At 51.7% G+C, this 18,472-nt stretch overlaps 7 protein-coding genes across 7 annotated transcripts; 4 read left to right on the forward strand and 3 right to left on the reverse strand.

Annotated features, from left to right (window-relative positions):
* Positions 1-363: 363 nt before the first annotated feature.
* Positions 364-2,692, forward strand: IAQ61_004472 (uncharacterized protein; the record flags this gene model as incomplete). The annotated part of the gene is made up of 5 exons (XM_066096356.1): positions 364-1,271; positions 1,324-1,825; positions 1,889-2,049; positions 2,100-2,272; positions 2,325-2,692. The coding sequence occupies 5 exons, from the start codon at positions 364-366 to the stop codon at positions 2,690-2,692; spliced, it is 2,112 nt and encodes a 703-aa protein (XP_065953674.1).
* A 418-nt stretch (positions 2,693-3,110) lies between these two features.
* On the forward strand, positions 3,111-5,103 carry IAQ61_004473 (uncharacterized protein; the record flags this gene model as incomplete). Its single annotated transcript, XM_066096357.1, has 2 exons — positions 3,111-3,868; positions 3,918-5,103. 2 exons carry the CDS (start codon positions 3,111-3,113, stop codon positions 5,101-5,103), a joined length of 1,944 nt encoding a protein of 647 aa, XP_065953675.1.
* Positions 5,104-5,147: 44 nt separating this feature from the next.
* On the reverse strand, positions 5,148-6,309 carry IAQ61_004474 (uncharacterized protein; the record flags this gene model as incomplete). The annotated part of the gene is made up of 3 exons (XM_066096358.1): positions 5,148-5,575; positions 5,704-5,941; positions 6,253-6,309. Coding segments are annotated over 3 exons (723 nt in total), but the record flags the coding sequence as incomplete, so codon positions are not given.
* Positions 6,310-6,884: 575 nt separating this feature from the next.
* IAQ61_004475 (uncharacterized protein) lies at positions 6,885-7,321 on the forward strand (the record flags this gene model as incomplete). Its single annotated transcript, XM_003839078.2, has 2 exons — positions 6,885-6,983; positions 7,073-7,321. The coding sequence occupies 2 exons, from the start codon at positions 6,885-6,887 to the stop codon at positions 7,319-7,321; spliced, it is 348 nt and encodes a 115-aa protein (XP_003839126.2).
* A 506-nt stretch (positions 7,322-7,827) lies between these two features.
* On the reverse strand, positions 7,828-8,640 carry IAQ61_004476 (uncharacterized protein; the record flags this gene model as incomplete). Its single annotated transcript, XM_003839079.2, has 1 exon — positions 7,828-8,640. One exon carries the CDS (start codon positions 8,638-8,640, stop codon positions 7,828-7,830), a length of 813 nt encoding a protein of 270 aa, XP_003839127.2.
* A 1,603-nt stretch (positions 8,641-10,243) lies between these two features.
* IAQ61_004477 (uncharacterized protein) lies at positions 10,244-15,116 on the reverse strand. Its single transcript, XM_066096359.1, has 8 exons — positions 14,621-15,116; positions 14,546-14,570; positions 14,243-14,495; positions 13,510-14,188; positions 12,978-13,153; positions 12,215-12,957; positions 10,985-12,162; positions 10,244-10,930 (listed from the first exon to the last, which is right to left on the reverse strand). Exons 1-8 carry the CDS (start codon positions 14,791-14,793, stop codon positions 10,342-10,344), a joined length of 3,816 nt encoding a protein of 1,271 aa, XP_065953677.1. The 5' UTR covers positions 14,794-15,116; the 3' UTR covers positions 10,244-10,341.
* A 1,248-nt stretch (positions 15,117-16,364) lies between these two features.
* IAQ61_004478 (uncharacterized protein) lies at positions 16,365-17,192 on the forward strand (the record flags this gene model as incomplete). The annotated part of the gene is made up of 2 exons (XM_003839083.1): positions 16,365-16,585; positions 16,649-17,192. 2 exons carry the CDS (start codon positions 16,365-16,367, stop codon positions 17,190-17,192), a joined length of 765 nt encoding a protein of 254 aa, XP_003839131.1.
* Between the last annotated feature and the right edge of the window lie 1,280 nt (positions 17,193-18,472).

Below are 18,472 nucleotides of genomic sequence, written 5' to 3' on the forward strand. Positions count from 1 at the left end.
CATCACCATCGGCCCAGGCATTGGCTCACAGCCTGACACTGCCTTTGGCCCCTGTTGGCGCATTTGCAGAGTCTCGCAGACGTCTGCGGGACGACAAACTCGCCCTCGACTGCTGCTGCTGCTTGCTTCACCACGACGCGCCGGCCGCTTACTCTTCCCATCTTATTGTCTACCTACCTACTTGTTCACCAGGCCAGCCTCCTTTGCCCGCCGCGCCTTCGCTCCTGTGCAACTGCTGCACCTGCTTGCCTGTCCCGTTTTAAGACTCCATAATCCTTTTTCCCCGCTCCCGCCCCCAATCACCGCCCGTAAACCCACACGCGCCCCGTATTCTTCCGCGGCCCTACTAGAGTCGCTATCACCATGGTCGCCGACAACATCTACGAACACGCGCTGCCCGTGCTGCAGGACGAGGCGCTGGATGACGAGGACAAGACCGACAGGCTCGAGGAGCTGCTGCGCAAGGAGACCGGTCTCACGGGCAAGTCTCTGGAGAACGTGGTGCTCGACTGTCTTTGGCGCTATCGAGACGCTGGCAGCTCCTCCAGCTCACCTCCCCCCAGCCGCCATACCATCATCCGCCGCCCATCGCCCGCCCCATGGCAGGCCAACCACTCCCCGCGCACCACAAACCCTCCCCCCGGCTTTGGCATTGCGCCGCCTGCCTTCAACCGCGCAAAGTCGTCGACCGCATCCCCCTTTACCTCGCCTCGACCGTCGCCGCGCCTCGCCTTCTCGAGCCCGCACATCCCTCATAGTCCGAGTCTGAGCGCCTACCAGTTCAGTGAAGGCGTGAGTCCCAGTGCGGAGACGTATGGCGACTTGGACGGCCACTCGGTCGACTGGCTGGTCAATGACGATTCCGGGAGCACCGAATCATCCCTCATGGGCGAGGGCACGCTCAATGGCGCCGCCGCAGAATGGGTGCAACCGCAAACCATGGACATGGGCCCATATGACATGCTTCGATCGATTCTACGCGACGATCGGTCCGACGAGGAGATTGAAAAGGTGCTCGAGGCCAATGGTTTCGACCTCAGTGCGGCGCTGCTTGCGCTCATGGGCCAGACGGCAGACGTGCAGCAGATGCCCACACCTTCCCAGGAGCAGGCCGGCTTCGTCATCGGGAAGTCGATGAGTCCTGCATTCAGACCCGCAACACCTGCTGGCCAGCAGAAGAGTAACATTGTATGCAAATACTTCTTGTCCACGGGACACTGTGCAAGGGCGGATTGTAGATTTAGCCATGATACCAGCAAGACCCTGTGCAAGTGAGTGTACCCGCGTGCAACCAAGATGCATGCATACTGACAAAATGCTTAGGTACTTCCTCAATGGCAACTGCTTAGCTGGCGAGACGTGCTTATTCTCCCATGACCCATCAGCGCTAATGGCTCGTATGGCCGTCTCGGATGCTGCTACTCCCCCACCACCTGCCTCTCTTCCAAACTTCCAAATGTCTGATTATGAGTTTCCAAACCTCCAATACAACGGTTCTTCACTGGGAACACCCCAGATCTCCACATCAGAAGCGACTTCCCTAGAGCAGCTATATGGCCTCACAGGAGGACCTACACGACCTCCACCGGGCCTGAGTCCGTTTGCCAACTTCGTCCCAGGAGCGGGCAGTCGTCCACAATCAAGGACAGGCAGTCGACAACAGTCCCGTGCGCCTACTCCCTCCATACTGGCCGTAGATGATAACGAGGCATTCCCAAGCTTGGGTTCCGCAGCTGCAGCAAAGACGGGAAAGCGGCATCACGGTAAGCGGGGTGGTCATAATAGCCACAGAGACATTTCCGGGCCCAACAATCTTGCAGATGTTGTACGCATGTCACCATCCCCCGCACCTGCCACCCCCGTTCGCAAGACGCTAAGGCCAGCGAAGAGCTTCAATGGCACTCGAGAGAACAGTGCAGCCGCGCAGGCGATACCAGCTCCCCAACATATACCCTGGCTGGAAACAGGCGAGAAAGGCAATCAAGCGTATCTCAAGGCTCGCGCTGAAGCGTTCAAGCACGGCAGCTTACGTAACAAGTTTCTGCAGAGGTAGGAATCATCATCTGCTGCATGGCTCAATCATCCCTAACAGTGTGTAGTGCCGCTCAGGCTTGGAATCGAAGTGATTCACGTGCTGCCAAAGCTCTCAGTCTTCGCGGACAGAGCGAGAACAACTTGATGCGCGAAGCCCACCGCGAAGCTGCTCGCATTCTGTACGAAGAGCGCAACAAAGACGCGGACGGCTTCAAAGAGCTGTACGTCGATCTCCACGGTGAGTAGCGCTCCGTTGCGGAACAATGGGAACCCTCACTCATCCCTACTAGGCCTCCACCCAGACGAGTCCGTCTCATACCTCGAGGGCATTCTCCTGAAGCACAGTTCCTCATCCCGGCCTGTCTACGCCATCACCGGCACCGGCCATCACTCCAAGAATGGCAAGGACAAAGTCGGCAAGGCAATTCGTGGCTTTCTCAATGAGTGGCGCTATGCCTTTCGCGAGTTCTCAGTCCCAGGCGACCGCAATAATGTCGGTGGTATCCTAGGCATAGACCCCAGTAGCTACGACAGAAGTGTTGTTGCGGATAGATCCAAGGATGCTGAAGCCGAGTCGAGCAGCGAAAAGAGCGATTTGAAAATCAGGATCATGAAGAGGGATGAGATGTTAGATGCACCGAAAGGACCGAAGCAGTAGAGTCACCTTTGGAGGCAACTTCGTAGGTAGCATGAAATAAGAAAGAGGTTTACTTCGCATTGCTGGCAAGGTTGACTCGAACAGTGCTGTTTGTGTATGTCGTTTCTCATGACGCCCTTGGCAACCGTATCAGTAGTGCGGCCGTGGAAGTCACACCCAGTGTCGTGCCTACCTCCATCAACAAGAACACGTCGCATCGAGCATCCCACTTTGTCATTTCCCAAACTCCATCGCCTTTCTTGTACCAGCATTCCCTGGTTGGATTCAAGAAGCATCGCGATTCACCTTTCGCTTGTGTCCGCTCTTTTCGCCCCGTCATTCGTCGTCGGCTCACTCCACCGTTCATCAGCCCTTGCACGACGCTGCTGCTTCCAATGCTCCCTCGCCCCTTGTCTCACCCCGTAAGTCTTCCATCAACATGACGCCGCGAAGACCTTCCTCTGCCCAGAATGATACTGGACCCCAACGTCTACCCTTCGCCACCGCCGAGGCATTGCTATGGGGCCCGGAAATAAAGAAGCAACACGCATGGCTTCTGCAGCAAATGCGAGGTCTGACCGCTCAGCATGAAGCCTACGATGCTCGCCTCCAGACGACTGAAGCTATCGCCGAAGCTGTTGAAGCTGCAACTGCTCGCGTTCGGCATGTAGAACAACAGATGATCGCCATGGAAGCTGTGGACGAGGAGAATAGATTTGAGAACTGGGCTATGGCCGAGATTACTCAGCTGAAAGCTTTTCGAGACGAAAACAAGAATGTTCGGCAGAAGCAGATTGAGCTTGACAAACAGGTTGAGGGCCTGGCAGACGACGTGGTCAACGTGAAGCTGCTGCCTGATGAGCTTGTAAAATTGACCAGACGTGTCGATTTTCTCGACTCTCGACAAAAGGAGGATGCCTGTCGTATCAAACTACTGGAGAAGGAGCTTCATGGGCTGAACTGTGGACAACAAATACCGGCTCCATTGCAACCCACAGTGCAGCCTATAGTGCAGCATCTCCCCGCTCAACGGCAGTCGAGCTATCATCAAGTCACAACCCCCACTCACAGGCTTCCAGTTCCAGGGGTAGATGACAACTCAGAGACTGAAGATGAGTGTGTAAATATTCCTCAGAGAATAAATGCACAAATAGGCTGTGCTGAGGTTCAGGTCCCAGCAAGTCCAGGAACTGAGACGTCAGTGCAGAGAGGCTCACCTTCGACCCGCAATTGCTGACTGAATCAGCGCTTTAGATGCATTGCTACGGCCACCAACCCCTCAGCTCCCGTTCATCAGATCTGCAAGACAAAGGTTATTCAAGAGGCCGTCCATATACAATTCAAAGCTTTCAAGACTGCTAGATGATGGACAAGAACGGCAGGGTGGTGGTATCCAACCAGGTTCGCCAGTTCGGATAGCACCCATCGCTCCTGCCACGCTGTTAGTCACCGCAAGCAGCACATCAGAACACACACAGGCTATCGAAAATACAAATATTCAACGAACACCTCCATCAAATTCGTGGACTCCTGAAAAGGTCAGAGATGAGCGGGCTTTGCCAAGTCGCGAAGTGAAGGCATCTGAACAGCCAATGCAAACGATCACTAGACGCCCAGCGAATCCAAGAAAGCGGGTCATGGGTACTGGGGTGTCATCAACCATCACCCAAGGCACATCAAAGCAGTCTGTCCAGCTCTTTGCTACGAGTCCGCGGAAGAAACCCAGATTCGTTGCACCTGCAAGGCCACCATCTCACGTGGACACAGCCAGCTCGAGCCAACGGGAGCAGCTCATCGTCGTTCTGAAGACCCAAAGTACGCGAACCAATAAGAGCAACGTTGATTTCATGAAGCATAGCGCAGCAGAAAGTGTGAATACACCGCCTAGGAAAGCAGTGGTCAAGGCACGCTCGTGCACTTCATGTAGACAACGGCACATGGCATGCGACAAAGCGCAACCGACATGCGGGCCATGCGTGAAGCGCTCACAAGGTCATTCGTGCGTATATCAGCCATTTCAAGAGGCACAGATACGACCAGTCAAGTCCACATCAGTGAGCCCGAGGAAGAAAGTGGCACGAGACGATGGGCTTGCTGGTCCGGATGCGCTGGACAAGGCAGCCAGTATCACACAAAACATTTCGGATAAAACAATCCATACTCAAAAGAAACAAAGCCAGTCTCATGCAATTGCTCGGTCAAATAGAGCAAAGAGGGGAGGAAGTATAGCTCGAAAGGGTTCGGTTTCCTCGACACCACCAGCCAACCCAGAGGAGCCTTCCGCGTCGCTACGTCCGAGAGTAGCAAAGACACGGGCGACAGCTGCAATCTCGAACAACACCACCCGCCGGATCAGAAGGGCAATTCCTGATACCAGGGATCTTGATTTTGATACATTTTTGAAGATGAAGAAGAAGAATCCAAAATTCTGATCCTGCATAAGCTTTCTCTTGTTGCTGTGTCAGAGGGCTCCCATCTAAGTCTCACTGAACTCATACAGGCCTTCCCGATCCTTCACAGGTACTTCAATCCCTGCCTCCTCGATGTCCTTACCATCAACCTTCAACCCGGCCCTCATCACATCGCCCGTCTTTACCGGCCCCACGCCCTTGGGCGTTCCCGTCAGTACAATGTCGCCCTTCTCCAGCGTCATGACCCTGCTGATATCGCTCAACTGCCTCGGGATCTGGAACAGCATCAACTCGGTGTTATCAGACTGCTTTACTTCGTTGTTCACGGACAGCCAGAGATGCGCTTTCTGAGGATCCGGGATCCGGTGCTTGGCAATGAAGTTTGAAATAGGCATGAAAGTGTCGAAGCCTTTGGCTATGGACCAGGGGAGGCCTTTGCGTTTTGCTTCGTCTTGCACGTTCCGAGCTGTCATGTCGATGGCAAGAATGTATCCTTGTCTCATGTGTTAGTTCCTTGGGCTGTATAATCATATTTACATTGTTCATTTGGGCGGTGATTGTGGGGTCTTCACGCATGGAATATAGCCAGAGCAGAACAAGAATTCTTGTTATTTCACATACCTTCAATAGCATCCATGGCACCTTTTGTATCTTCTGGGTGTAAATCTCTCAATTGCTTGCCCATGATGAGACCGAGTTCGACTTCGTAGTGCATATTCACCCCACGCGGGCGCAGTACAGGACCAGCGCCTGGAAGAAGAATGGAAGAGGGAGGCTTGAGGAAAAAGAACGGCTGCTTGGGTGTGGCAGACGACAATTCCTTGATGTGATCGGCGTAGTTACGGCCTATGCACATGACCTATTCCTTGTATTAGGAATTGTATGTCTTGATCAAATTTTCATGTCTCCCCCCCAAATACTTTTGTTGTTTTGCGTGCGCAGGCAAAAGGTCCGTCTGAAAATATATTATCCAGCCTCTCTTTTTTTTTTCTTTTTTTTTGCTCACACCTAGGTACATCTCGAGCCTGATATCCCACATCTTATCCCCCTCAATCGACTCTCCTTCTTTCATGCTCTTTCTACCATCGGTGATCATCCCCCTCACCATACCCACGCATAATACGCAATCGGTCCAACACCTTCACCCCAAAACAAAACAAAAACACGTACCTTGCGGCAATTCGCCCGTATAGCTTGTATACTCGCCATGATCAGCAACCAGTCTTGCTATACCTAGTATCCCTAAACCTCCCAAGAGCGAGACACAATGCCAAGAGTTAAGAAATAGCGAGAGTTTGAGCGTAGATTGGTCAGAAGCAAAAAGTTTTTGAAATGGGGTACCTGACGTTGCGTGTTAAAAAGAGGCCGAAAGTTTTGACGTTCGGATTCCGGACTAGTTCGGCAATAACGAGGTATATACCCGGCAATCTTTTGTCTTGTGGGAAAAACACGCTTGCGGAGTTGTGCGTGTGGGGTTAGGTTAGGTTGGGTTGGGGGTGGTGGGGGAGGAACGAGGTCTGAGCTTTGGGGGCTTTGTCGACGTCAACTTCGATGTCAATGTTACTTCTCGCTCTTGGCTACAGAAACGAGCGTGTCGTCGACAGAACATATGGGGAACCGTTTCTGATAGGGGTTGACATCATTGTATAAGAGGAAAAGAGGGAAAAAGAGATTCATCAAATATACACGCTTTGATTACGGTGCACTGCACCGCACCACAGGACGCTGCTGCACAAACCGGTACAGCCGCGCAACCAAGGTCCACAACGACAGCAACAACGACGAAATTAAATTTATCCACAATGCCCGAAACCGAACAAGCCTCCTCAATCCCGGATTCTGAACAACCCTCGATGCGCCTCGCAGAAATCCTCTCCGATCTCGTGTCCCTCCGCGTCTGCGTACGTGTGTTCCCTCTACCCAACGCCCCTCCATCTTCTCCAGCATATATATGCAGTATAAGAACCACCGCTGACATGAATTCCAACAGGACCCCGCTGCCGCTTTGGCACTTGTTTCTGCACGCCCTGGTGATGTGCAACACTCTACAACCACGACTGCAAGCACGAACGGAGACGCGAAGGAAAAGAACGATGACGACGATGTAGACATTAAGCGCGCAAAGGAGTTAGTAAGGCTGCATTATGAAGTCAAGCAGGCACATAAGAAAGGGGAGTTGAGCAGAGCGTTGGAGGAGGCGAGGGGGAGTGTGGAGCGGGCTTTGGGTGGGGTGATTTGAGACGGGTTGGGATGACAGGAGAGTTGACCATTGCAATGGTGGATGTGGACGAGCGTCACATGTCCATCGGTGGATAATTGAGCTCCAAGGTGGTGGTTTGAGGACTGGCAAAGAAATTGCTAGGTGACATGATGAGTCACTGGAAGGTTCCAAGGAAGAGCGCATTGGGCGGGAAAAAAAGGTCCTATGCGAGAGGGGAAAGCGGAGGAGAAGGATTTTGGAGATACGAAAGCACGTTATGATTATGGCGGCTGTATATGGGCAGATGTTTGGAGGCATGACATGCTGGCTGAACGAAGACAAGCTAGCAGCTGCAACTTAAGAGCTTCTAACCGGACGACTAGTCAAGCACATAATATTTCGCGGGTTACTTTTGTAATAAGCGCTGCAATTAAGGACAGCGAACGCCTCAAAGTCTGTGGAATAGGGGACGAGACGATGGCTTATTAAGAACTGCTTGATAGCTAGTAACATGTAGTCCTAAAGAGGGTGTATATGCATATATGTCAGACTCTATGTTCGTCACGGTCAAGATCCTTGACCTTTCCCCCTTCGCTCCCCCCTTCGCTATCACTGTCACCCAATAATCCATCCCATGCATCATCATTTAAGCTATCCGTGTCCTCTTGCCTCCCCGTATCTCTGTCCACCCTGACGTTGACGAATAGTACCCAGAGCCCCAGATCATACGTGATCCTGCAGATGCCCGTGGCGAGAAATGCAACCCAGAAGTTTCCAGATCCCGAGAGTAAACCTGTGATTGACGGACCGACGCTCATGGCAAGCGTACGTACCATACTCGTGATACCCATGACACCTGTACGTTCTTCTGGCTTTACGACTGCGGCGATGAAGGCGGTACGCGGTGCTTGATCCATGCTATTGAGCGCAGCGCGGAACAGTAATAACCCAATCGTGGGACCCACGGTCTTAGGTAGAGGGATGAAAGCGCTTGCTATTGACGAGGGAAGATGAGTGAAGACCATTGTGTTGATGAGCCCAATCTGCTTTGCAAGGGGGCCAGCAAACACGGCACTGACAGCGCACAGGAACTGCGAGGCTGACTGGATATCCCCGAGCCTGGACTTGGAGAGATGGAACTTTTGGTCGACATAATAGTTCATGAGAGAATAAGGCGTCATGCCATCGGCCAGGGAGTCGATGGCGAGGAGGATCCAGAGCTTGAACATGATGGTCCTTGTCGGTTTGGATATCTGGCTGAAGTAGCTCTGATTCTGCGGTTCCGGGACACGAAGATCCCGTCGTCGCGCACGGCGTTCTTCGCCGTCTTCGAATCCATCTGCTGTACTAGGTGTCATGGCCTCCAACAACACTTCTTCCTCTTCCCCGTCTCCCTCTCCATTCCCCCTCCCCCGTTCTTTCATCTCCGCCCTCTTCTCACCCGCCGCTTCACACCGATCACTCAACCCCAAACATAATATACTTCCCAACACCCCAAACCCTGCATACCCCCAAAACAAGGCATGATAAGCCTTTGTAACATCCCCGCTACTCTTCTCAAGCGCATGCACCGTCCTCCCTGCCACCTCTGCGCCCACCGCCCCGGCCATAGTCGTCGCCGTCACATACCAAGACAGCACATCACTTCTCGTCCGCTCATCCGTCAACCCACTTAGTACGCTCTCCTCTACCGCGCGAAACGGCCCACAATCCGCGCCCGTCACGGAAATAATGCCAAACACGGCGGCCACCAAGAGGACCCAAAAGTTCTCCGACAGCGCAAACACGACACCCGAGCCGGCCATCATCACGCTTCCTCCAAACAGAATCCTCCGCCGCCCGAGTTTGTCGGCTACGAGAGTGAGGAGCAGTGAGAGCAGGACGTCGCCAAACAGTGTTAGCGTCATGAAGATGCCAATTCGCGAGTCTGGAAACTTCAGCGAGGAGAAGAAGAGTGCCAGGATGAGGCTGGGGATTCCCGCTGTGAACATGCGGAGGGAACGCAGGGTGATGATGATGTACGCATCTCGGCCAACGTGGTTGAGTGATGTGATGCCTAAAAAGCCTTTTGTACGGGAGAGGATAGTAGGCGATTGCATTGTGATAGTTTGGTTTGCGTACGACTGCTGAGCTTGTAATTTGATGTTTAATTCCTCCAGGAGGGTGTAGGTACCGGTACCAACCGCACGAGTGGGAAACCCGTCTCGTGATGTGGTAGGTAGGTAGGTCTTCTCCAAAAGTGGCAAACAAAATCGTAGGTACGGTGGGTAGTCACACCCCACACACACAATAGGTACAAAAAGTACCACCACGAAACTTTCACCTCCCAAACCAATCTACAAATCAGATGAAAACAGAAACAGAAAAAAAGACACAAGAAAAGAGTAGAACATCCAACACAGCAGGGGAACAAAAGAAACCCCAACTTTTCCCACCAACGCTAATCCTGCACTACCTATCTTAGATAAGCATAACACCCGCAGCGGATATAACCTCTTCCATACCGGGTATGACACGCACCTCGACATCACGCGCATATAAGTATGCTTCTCAGCGCATACCAGGCCCTGGTTGGGAGAATGATGATGCGCGGCCGAGATGCGCCGGGAATGTGTTCAAGGGTGGCGGGGATGGATCCACGTCATACCTACTTGTAGAGTACCTACCAAGTCTTTGCTCGCCTGTGTGGTTGGGCGGGGGGGAGGAGGAAAGCCGCAAACTTCGGCATACTATAGCTAGGGGATGACATGTTGAGAATTCTATTTCCGATATGTCTGGGAACGAGCTCATCAGTAGAGTATTAGCCTGGTTGTACGAGCTTGTTTGCTACGGTTGGGATGGGCGTCTTGACAGGCGTGTGGCGTGTCTCTGGTAAGTCAGAGAGAGGTACAAACTCATTGTTGCAAAGACTGTCTAAACTATCGTATGGAAATAGCAAGATCATCATATATCAACTAGTAAGTAGCAATACCATGTTGCGCCGTTACTGTCTATATGTACTGCCATCTTGACAACTTCCATACTAGAATCCATACCAGTATTCGACACTATAAAACACCTCATCTCCCATCCTCATTCCTTCCAAACCCCCTAAATCCGCCTGTATCGCGTCTGAAAAATTTCCCAATATTCTTCAAATTGCTCTCCAGGTTCGCTTTTGCATCGCCACCAGCGCTATCCCCACCAACACCACCACCAGATGGTAAAAGCCCTGCTCCCGGCGCTGGGCTCCCAAAACGATCCACTCCGTCCCTTGCCGCATTCACCAGCATGTTGCCCAAGCCTGTCGCATCGAATCTGCCACCCACACCCAAGTTTGGTGACATCACACTACCTGCATTCCCTAGACTGCCAATACCTCCACCGTGGACAGGGCCAATCTGCAGCGGCGTGAGAAAGGGCGAGTTGGCTACAAGATTCTCATGATTCGGGCTTGCGCGGAAGGCCGAAAAAAGGTCAACAAGTTGGGTTTGTTCAGCCTTGCGAATGCCTTTGAGCTCGAGGATCTTACGAAAGTTGGCATCGGATTTGTCGGCGATGTGAATGAGGTAGGCTTGCACAAGGGCTTCGGGGGGTGAGGGCCGAACTTGGAGTGTTTTGAGGAGGGGATCAATCTTGGACATGCTCTGGTTTACACGCTTGACAAAGCTGGTAGGGTTGTTAGTAGATTTTGGATAGGTGGGAGGTGGAGCAGTATCCTACCTAGCTGGCGGGGCTACGCCTGCTTCTTCGTTGAGCGTAGGCAGCTCCGTGAAGCCCTTCTTCAAGACGTACGAGTCCAGCAGCATCTGCTCCGCCCCGGCTTCGGAAATGGGCTTGCATTGTACAATGTTGCCAATGTAGGTAGAGGCCATCAGGTCCACAAGGTTGTCGCAAAAGGCTCGTGCATATTGATGCTTATGAAGATACTTCAATATCGGGCCAGCGGTTTCCTTGGCATTGCGGAGAAGTTCTGCAACGTATGTACTCTGATCGCCAACACTTTCGAGCTTCGCCCAAGGTGTGTTACGCATCTCCCGCCAGCTGGGCTCGCATGCAAGCTCAACCTTACGGACTAGCATGCGTACTGCAGCGCTGGCGATGCCCATGAAGACATCGGCTTGGCTTTGAAGATCGACCTTCGTCTTGAATTCCTCGTCAATACGACCCTTGATCTTCTCTTCGAGCTGATTACAGGTGGTATAACAGTAATCTGCAGTATTGAGGATCAGAATTGCGTCCTCTACAGAAGGTCCTTGAGATCCGGCTCTTTCGCTCAGCGTGTAGTATAACACTTGCTGCCCATACTGATCCAAGTATCTCGCAAATGTCGTGGATAACTCTAGCAATCTGGCCCCTGTCGATAGCTTGGCACACTGTCCTAGGGTCAGGCGATAGAAATGGAAGAGTTCCGTAGACGACGGCATGACAGCTTGGTGCGAGAATTCTTCCTCGGTATTTCGTAGCGGCTGTTGTCGATACTTTGGCATCAGACTAGCGAGTTGCTTGTCTTGTGATTCTACCCAGAGACTCATGTAAGGTTCGAAGGCTTCTGAGATGGCTTGACTGAAGCCAGGTTGTCGGTCGTCCTTGGAAGCCATTGTGTCTATAGAGGAGCGAGATTCATTGGAGAATCTCCGCTCTAAACTTTGCTCAAAGTTGAGTGTCTCCTGCAAACAAGATAGAAGGAGGTCCACGTCTAGAGTCTGGCCGTCTCCTCTTTGCATTGACTTGCGCAATATGCCTTTAAAGTCTTCCCGTGTACCTTCACAGAATGAGTTGGCCAATTGCTCATTCACCCGCCAATACGACGGGAAAATAGAAGCATGTTCCACATCGTAAGTCTTCAGCATCCGGTTGAACCATGAATACCGTCTGGCGATGTTGTCCAACGAGCCAGCCTAGACCCAATCAGTAAAGTAACATAGGGCACCTTCTGAGTCGTGCACTCACTTCATCGTTGCCACGGAACACCTGCCGATACTCCCGCAGCTGGGTGTTGCAGTACCAATTGACTAGTCTTATACGCGCATACTCGCCAAGTGCATCGATGACTAAGCACGCCTCTGCGAGCATAGCTTTACGCTGTGCAGTCTCGTCTTTTGCGAAAGTAAGCTCGAAGTCCTCGCAGACCTGCTCCAAAAGCTCGCCCTGAACATCTGCCACGTTGCGACTGAGCGTTGCAATCTGATCGATGGAGCGGTAGCTCTTGAAATGCGCCACGAGTTGGATGACTGCCTGCAGCAGTTGGGCACACTCTCGATACTGGCGTGACTTGCTCAAGCTACGCAATTGTTCGTACGCCGTGGTCAACATCTGGAGGCGCTTCAAGGCCGTCATGGATAGTGTGAGGTTCTTCTTGGTGCTATCAAGACGCTTGATGTCGGCCGTCATTTCAGTGATGGTCTGCTCCGTCTGCATGGCTCGCTCGCGCACGCTCTCGATCTTGGTGAAGAGGTCTGCCAGCTCTGCTTTAGCAAGCTGTATGCGCCGCACGCTGTCCGCATCCGAGGCCGACTGTATGGCGACCACCTCTGCAATGTCTTCGTCAAGGTCATCCTGGTAATTGCGGAGCGCGTCGGCGGTGGCGGAGATGGACGAGAGGGCAGTCGGGTGGGAGAAGATGACGTTCAGGTGGTCGATGGGATTGTATTCAGCTGCGTTGAGCGTCAGCGCTGACTCCATGCCCATATATCCTGTCACCGGGCCGGCGTACTAGATTCGAGCGTCGTAGAGGGTGTGAAGAGAGCAGAGGGTGCAGGCACGGGGGGCCAAGAGACGGCCGCATTAACCCACGCGCAATTGGAGATGAGCGCTTGTGTCGATCGAGAGGAAGGTGCACTGTTTATCGAATCGAAAGGCTTTTTCAATTTCCCCAACTCCCCACTTTCTCTTCATCAGACGGTGGGTGCAGAGGCAGATTGGTGGCTGTGGTCCGTTGCAAGTGTGTGACGTCTGGCCTCTAAGCGGCGCTCATGCTTCATGTTGAACCCAGGGCCTAGCTGAGTTCACCTATCAGATGTGGCCCGAGCGTCTCACTACCTAAATCCGACTCATTCGCAATTCATCAGTCGGCTCGTAGCTCACAATGGTTCTCGATATGAACACGTAGCTAGACCACAAATCCCGCTTCTGGTCATGCTAAGACGCTATGCTGATATGCACTTCTTTTTCCCAGTCTCCCTCTCAATCCAGGAACCACACCACACTCCCGACCAAGGACTTGGTAGGAATCTAGGGAACCTTACTGCGGAAACAGACCAAGGAAGCCGTTGTAGACCAAACTACGGTCTTTTTGATGAATCGAGCTTGCATCACCAGTTCCCGTCCAGTAAAAGAGCCCTCCCAGGCCATTCTGTCGCACATAGTTTGCTTTCATGCGAACTGTCTGAGGCGTGTCGTAGGTAACGAACCCGCCGTCTCCACCTATGCAGTAAGCCGCACCAAGCTGTTGGTCGACGTGTTCTTCCGCACCCGGGCATGGAAGATCCCGGTATTCAAATGTGCCCTCTTCACCAGCCTGGCCTTTGAACGAATGGCCAACACCGCGTGTCCCCGTGAAAGATCGACCGTATGCAGGCACCCCCATAATGATCTTATGCGGTGGCACACCCTGTCGCACGAGGTATGAGACAGCAGAGTGACAGGATATGGCAGCTTCGGGACAATGCGGCACTTGTGGAGTGAATAGCTGCGCCTGGTGGCCAGTCTTAGATACCCAAGGGCCAGAAAAATCGTACGCCATTAGATTGATCATGTCCAGGTAGGAGGCAGCATGCCCTAGGTTGATATGCTGAAGGGCCCATTCACCAGCAGGAAGAGCCGAGGAGAGGGTGTATTGGGGAGCTGGTAGATACTGTCGCAATGTAGCAAGCAGAGCAATATAGTCCTGGCCCTGTTTGGCATCGGCAGGGTGCTCCCAATCGACTATGTGAAATTTCATCAGCGACCACAAGTCAACGGGACTTCTGCCAAACTCACTATCAATTCCATCAATCCCGAATTGTTGCACCAACTGCAATGATGATTGGGCAAATCGTTCGCGGTGGCTGGCATCTCGAGCAACCCCAGCGAATGGCTCACTGCCTTTCCCACCGCCACCAACGGAAAGAACCACTCGAAGCTTGGTATACTTCTTCTTCAACAGAGCGAAAGAATTCAAACAGCCCTTTGTAGCCGGAATATCATCAGTACCTGCTACTTCGATCTGAGTATCCGCCCACTCATCACTGAGCTATAATGCGCGGTCAATTCATGTCGTTCACCACCGGTCACAGGACATACGTAGACTGTTCCATCATCTTTCACCCTATACTAGTGTCAGTCATTGCTGATGCTACCATCGAGCACACAACTAACCAGGCAAATGCATAGAAAACGTGCGATATGACATCATAGTTCAAGGAGATGGGCGCCTGTTCGCGATAGATGCGCCAATTGGGATAGTATACACCGTTCCAATACATGGCTTCGGGTGGTGCTGGGAAGTTGGCGTCGAGGTGGTCGTGGGAAGAGAGGTACGCTCGGCTCATGGTCGGCTGTCAGCTAGGTAACTAGCAGCTTAGCTGCGTCACTGGGCCTACACTCCAGGAAACAGAGGGAGCTTCGAGATCGGTACCCGGCTCTTGGAGGAATTATACTGTGCCTCTCCTCATGCCTGTGCCGACTAAATATTCCCACGGGTGGTCAAGAGTGTATCGAGTGTACGTTCGGCAGTTGATCGAAGTTTCCTCACATTGCAGCCATCGCTACAACCTTATTTCTCCAAGGAAAATGAGGGTCCTTCAGCGATATTTATACTGCTTCCGAAGTTGATGTGGGAACTGGAGAAATACCCTCTATATGCGACCGTGAAATTATATATCTCATTACAGTAGTGATTTTTAAGGATGGCGGCGGAAGCACCGCAGTCGATGATAACCTCTCACAATAGACTGCGCCAGGTTCTTGCATTAGGCAACGTCTTCCGCGCGGGACTTCACATATTCGCTCCACTACTAGGCAGTACTCGTGCTCCTTAGAGTAGGCTTATGTTGGGTTTCATGCTGGATTTGCCGGAACATGCATCAAGATCCATGCTTCCGTAGACGATCCAAGAGTAGTAAAGACTATAATCATCTTTGGTCATGCAATTGACAGTGGTGACATGACATCGTCGCAACCGAGACCTGCTTGGTTTACCGGATCTATGATGGTATTATTGGTCGATACAAATACAGAATTGTATCTTCGCAGCCTTTGACCAGCAAAGCCGTTCACAACGGAAGATACTAGGGAGATCAACTACAGTCTTGCTGGTGCGTACTGTGTACGTGGCCGAAAACTGTGAACTGAATTCACTGTCTTAGAGGCCGTGTACAGGTTGTGCAGGAACCTGGCTAGGGGAAAAGATTGCGTGACTTCTGCGAGGTAAAGCCAAGCCGGGTAGGAAAGCCGCAGCTACTGTAGATGCACGCTGTGGAGCTCTAGCATTACGAGTCGATAGTCGCATATCTGTGAAAACGAAATCTGCTTTTCAGTTTAGAAGTTTTACTCTACTGATTACTCGTACAGCGATGTGATTATAATGATCAATCGACAAAAAGCTGTGAATCTCGCCCCGAAGCTTTGCATATGCTGCCGTCATTGTGCCAGCGGCAGATAAAAATGCGAAGGCTTCATGAGATACTTAGTCGATTGAGATGTTTGCGTGGTCGTCCTGTCAGCAAGGATCATTCGCGTTGCGCAGAAGATGTGAGTATGTGAGAAAGATTGCAGATGATAATGACGAAAAACGCGCTAGTGTCTTGGCTAATCACGTGCAGCTGGTTAGTCGCGTCGACCTTGCAAGTGCTCAGATAGAGTAGACGGGGTCTCACCAGTCACCACCAACACAAACCAGAACTGCACACAATCGAGCCCTGCTTGGAACTCAACACAGGCAGGCCATTACTACACCACAGGCGTGCATATCCTATCTGTGTCTGCAACCGCCCAGTTATCCTCCACACGACTGTCTCCTCATATGCTCCACCCACACAGTGTTGGAAGAAGATTTCTTTGATAGGCGTCGTTGGATGTACTTGTAGGGCGAAGATCGCCGAGCATAGTGATTGGCTGCACCATGGCCGAAGTCATGACGCCAGTAGCTGCGGAGACACCAAACCAGGCGCAGGAGGAGCCTGGACTGCCAACATATACCTTCAAATTCAGCGACTTTCTTCGACGCGAATATCGCTTTGGCTTGAACCCTGATCGACCGACATGTAAAGCTTTCATGCAGGGCCACTGCCCAGACGGCAATCGATGCCCAAATAAGCATCATGTCACGTCTTCCTATAACAAGTGTGTAGCTCCATTATTCGCGGCCATCTTGTGTGCGTATTTGAACTAATCTGTACGCTATAGTCTTGTGTGCAAGCACTGGCTTAGGGGGCTATGTAAAAAGGGTGATACCTGCGAGTTTCTTCACGAGTACAATCTGCGCCGAATGCCCGAGTGTTCATACTACGCGCGGACACAAACATGCTCTAACGGCGACGACTGCCTCTACCTCCACATCGATCCGGAAGCAAAACGGCCAGCATGCCCCCATTACGATCGCGGATTTTGTCCCCTAGGGCCACACTGCGCCCTCAAGCACAACAAGAAAGATAAGCTATGTCCATACTACCTGTGTGGGTTCTGCCCAGAAGGCAAAGGCTGTAAATATGGAGCGCATCCAAGATATCCAACAGACCTCAAGAAGCCAGAGGTACGAGTCGAAAAAAGTCCAGAAGAGCTGGAGGCAGAGAAAGTGGAGCGAGAGAGAGAGATGATGCGGAGAGAAGAGGAAGACAGGGAGCGAGACGAAAGAAACGGTCATCAGGGTGGTAGAGGCTTCAGAGGTAATTGGGACCACAAGAAGCGCGGGCGTGGCAGAGGTAGGGGCCGAGGACGCGGAAATTATTAATTTTTAATCCTCATATTCACAACCAAAGATGATGCCCTATGTACGCATGCAGCTTACATCACGCGGAATAAACCCTACGGTTACTCCTAGTGAGACGTCAGAGCCCATATCTGTTGTAGCGACTACCGCGAATGAAAGCTGTGGTGGAACTTGAACTTTAACCGGCAAATTCATGGCCACAATGGGGCTGGCAGAAGCTCAAGCCCTGCGGACATAGGTATAAGCCCACCGAAAGTGCTACAGAAACGACTACAATCAAACAGGTAATTGGTGTTTGTTATATTTTGGAAATGGTGACGCAAGGAGTTAGTGTAGAAAGTCATGGCCTCCTTTGCCTAACCTACATCACACGTCAACTGTGGTATGATCATCGATCCAAGTATCATGCACTGGGGCGACCTAATAGAATTTTCTTACGTTCACTAGAGACATTGACTCAGCTGACGCAATCTTGAACGGGGAGAATCACTTACCTATGGACGCCTATCGGCCTCCCACCCTCACGAAATAAGATATACATCAATATCTCTGGAAAGATACAGCAAACTAGTAGCACATATGCTTCAAAAACAGCGAACATAAATAACTCATTGACAGTACTGTACAAATTGTGATCGGCTAGATGGAAGAACATATCAGTATGTAGTCACATTGGGCTATCTTCGCATCAGTTTTGGTCAGATGGGAGGCCGTGACATCAACTGCCTTGGAAATTCCTCTGGGTCTAAACGAAGATATACGTTTACGTAACTGCGCTACTGCATTGCCATGAGATGAACCGCCTCGACTGTGAGATGTACCAGAGACTATTCTGTACCAAAGACATGAAGGCGAATCGACACAATCGAAGCTGAGCGTTCAACGCACACAGAATCCACAACATGATGTGCGATCGATGTGCTGACCAGTAAAAGTGGTATTTCGTATCTTGATTCATGGGCTACCCTGTCAATGCACCGGTTATCAATCATCAATCAGGTAGACATCTGTCTCGGATACTGATCCTTTAGGCGCTCTGCAAGATTGGCTCAACCACATAGTATATCTGGGTAATCAGGTGACGTCATGTTCGCAAACGTCTTGAATAGCGGGGGCCCTCGTCAAGTTCAATATGAATGCCAAGAGCTATCTGATGTGCTGGTCCCAACTTTGATTTTTTTTTATTCGCCATCTAACAATCGGCACCATCGTAGGAAGGCTATAAAACTAAGGTCTGCTCGTCGATTTACCCGCGCAATGGAAGAAGCCTCAAACAAGTAAGCTCTAGTCGTTCTCATCAT

The sequence above is a fragment of the Plenodomus lingam genome (assembly GCF_022343315.1).
Source record: "Plenodomus lingam strain CAN1 chromosome Unknown contig_19, whole genome shotgun sequence".
NCBI lineage: Eukaryota > Fungi > Ascomycota > Dothideomycetes > Pleosporales > Leptosphaeriaceae > Plenodomus > Plenodomus lingam.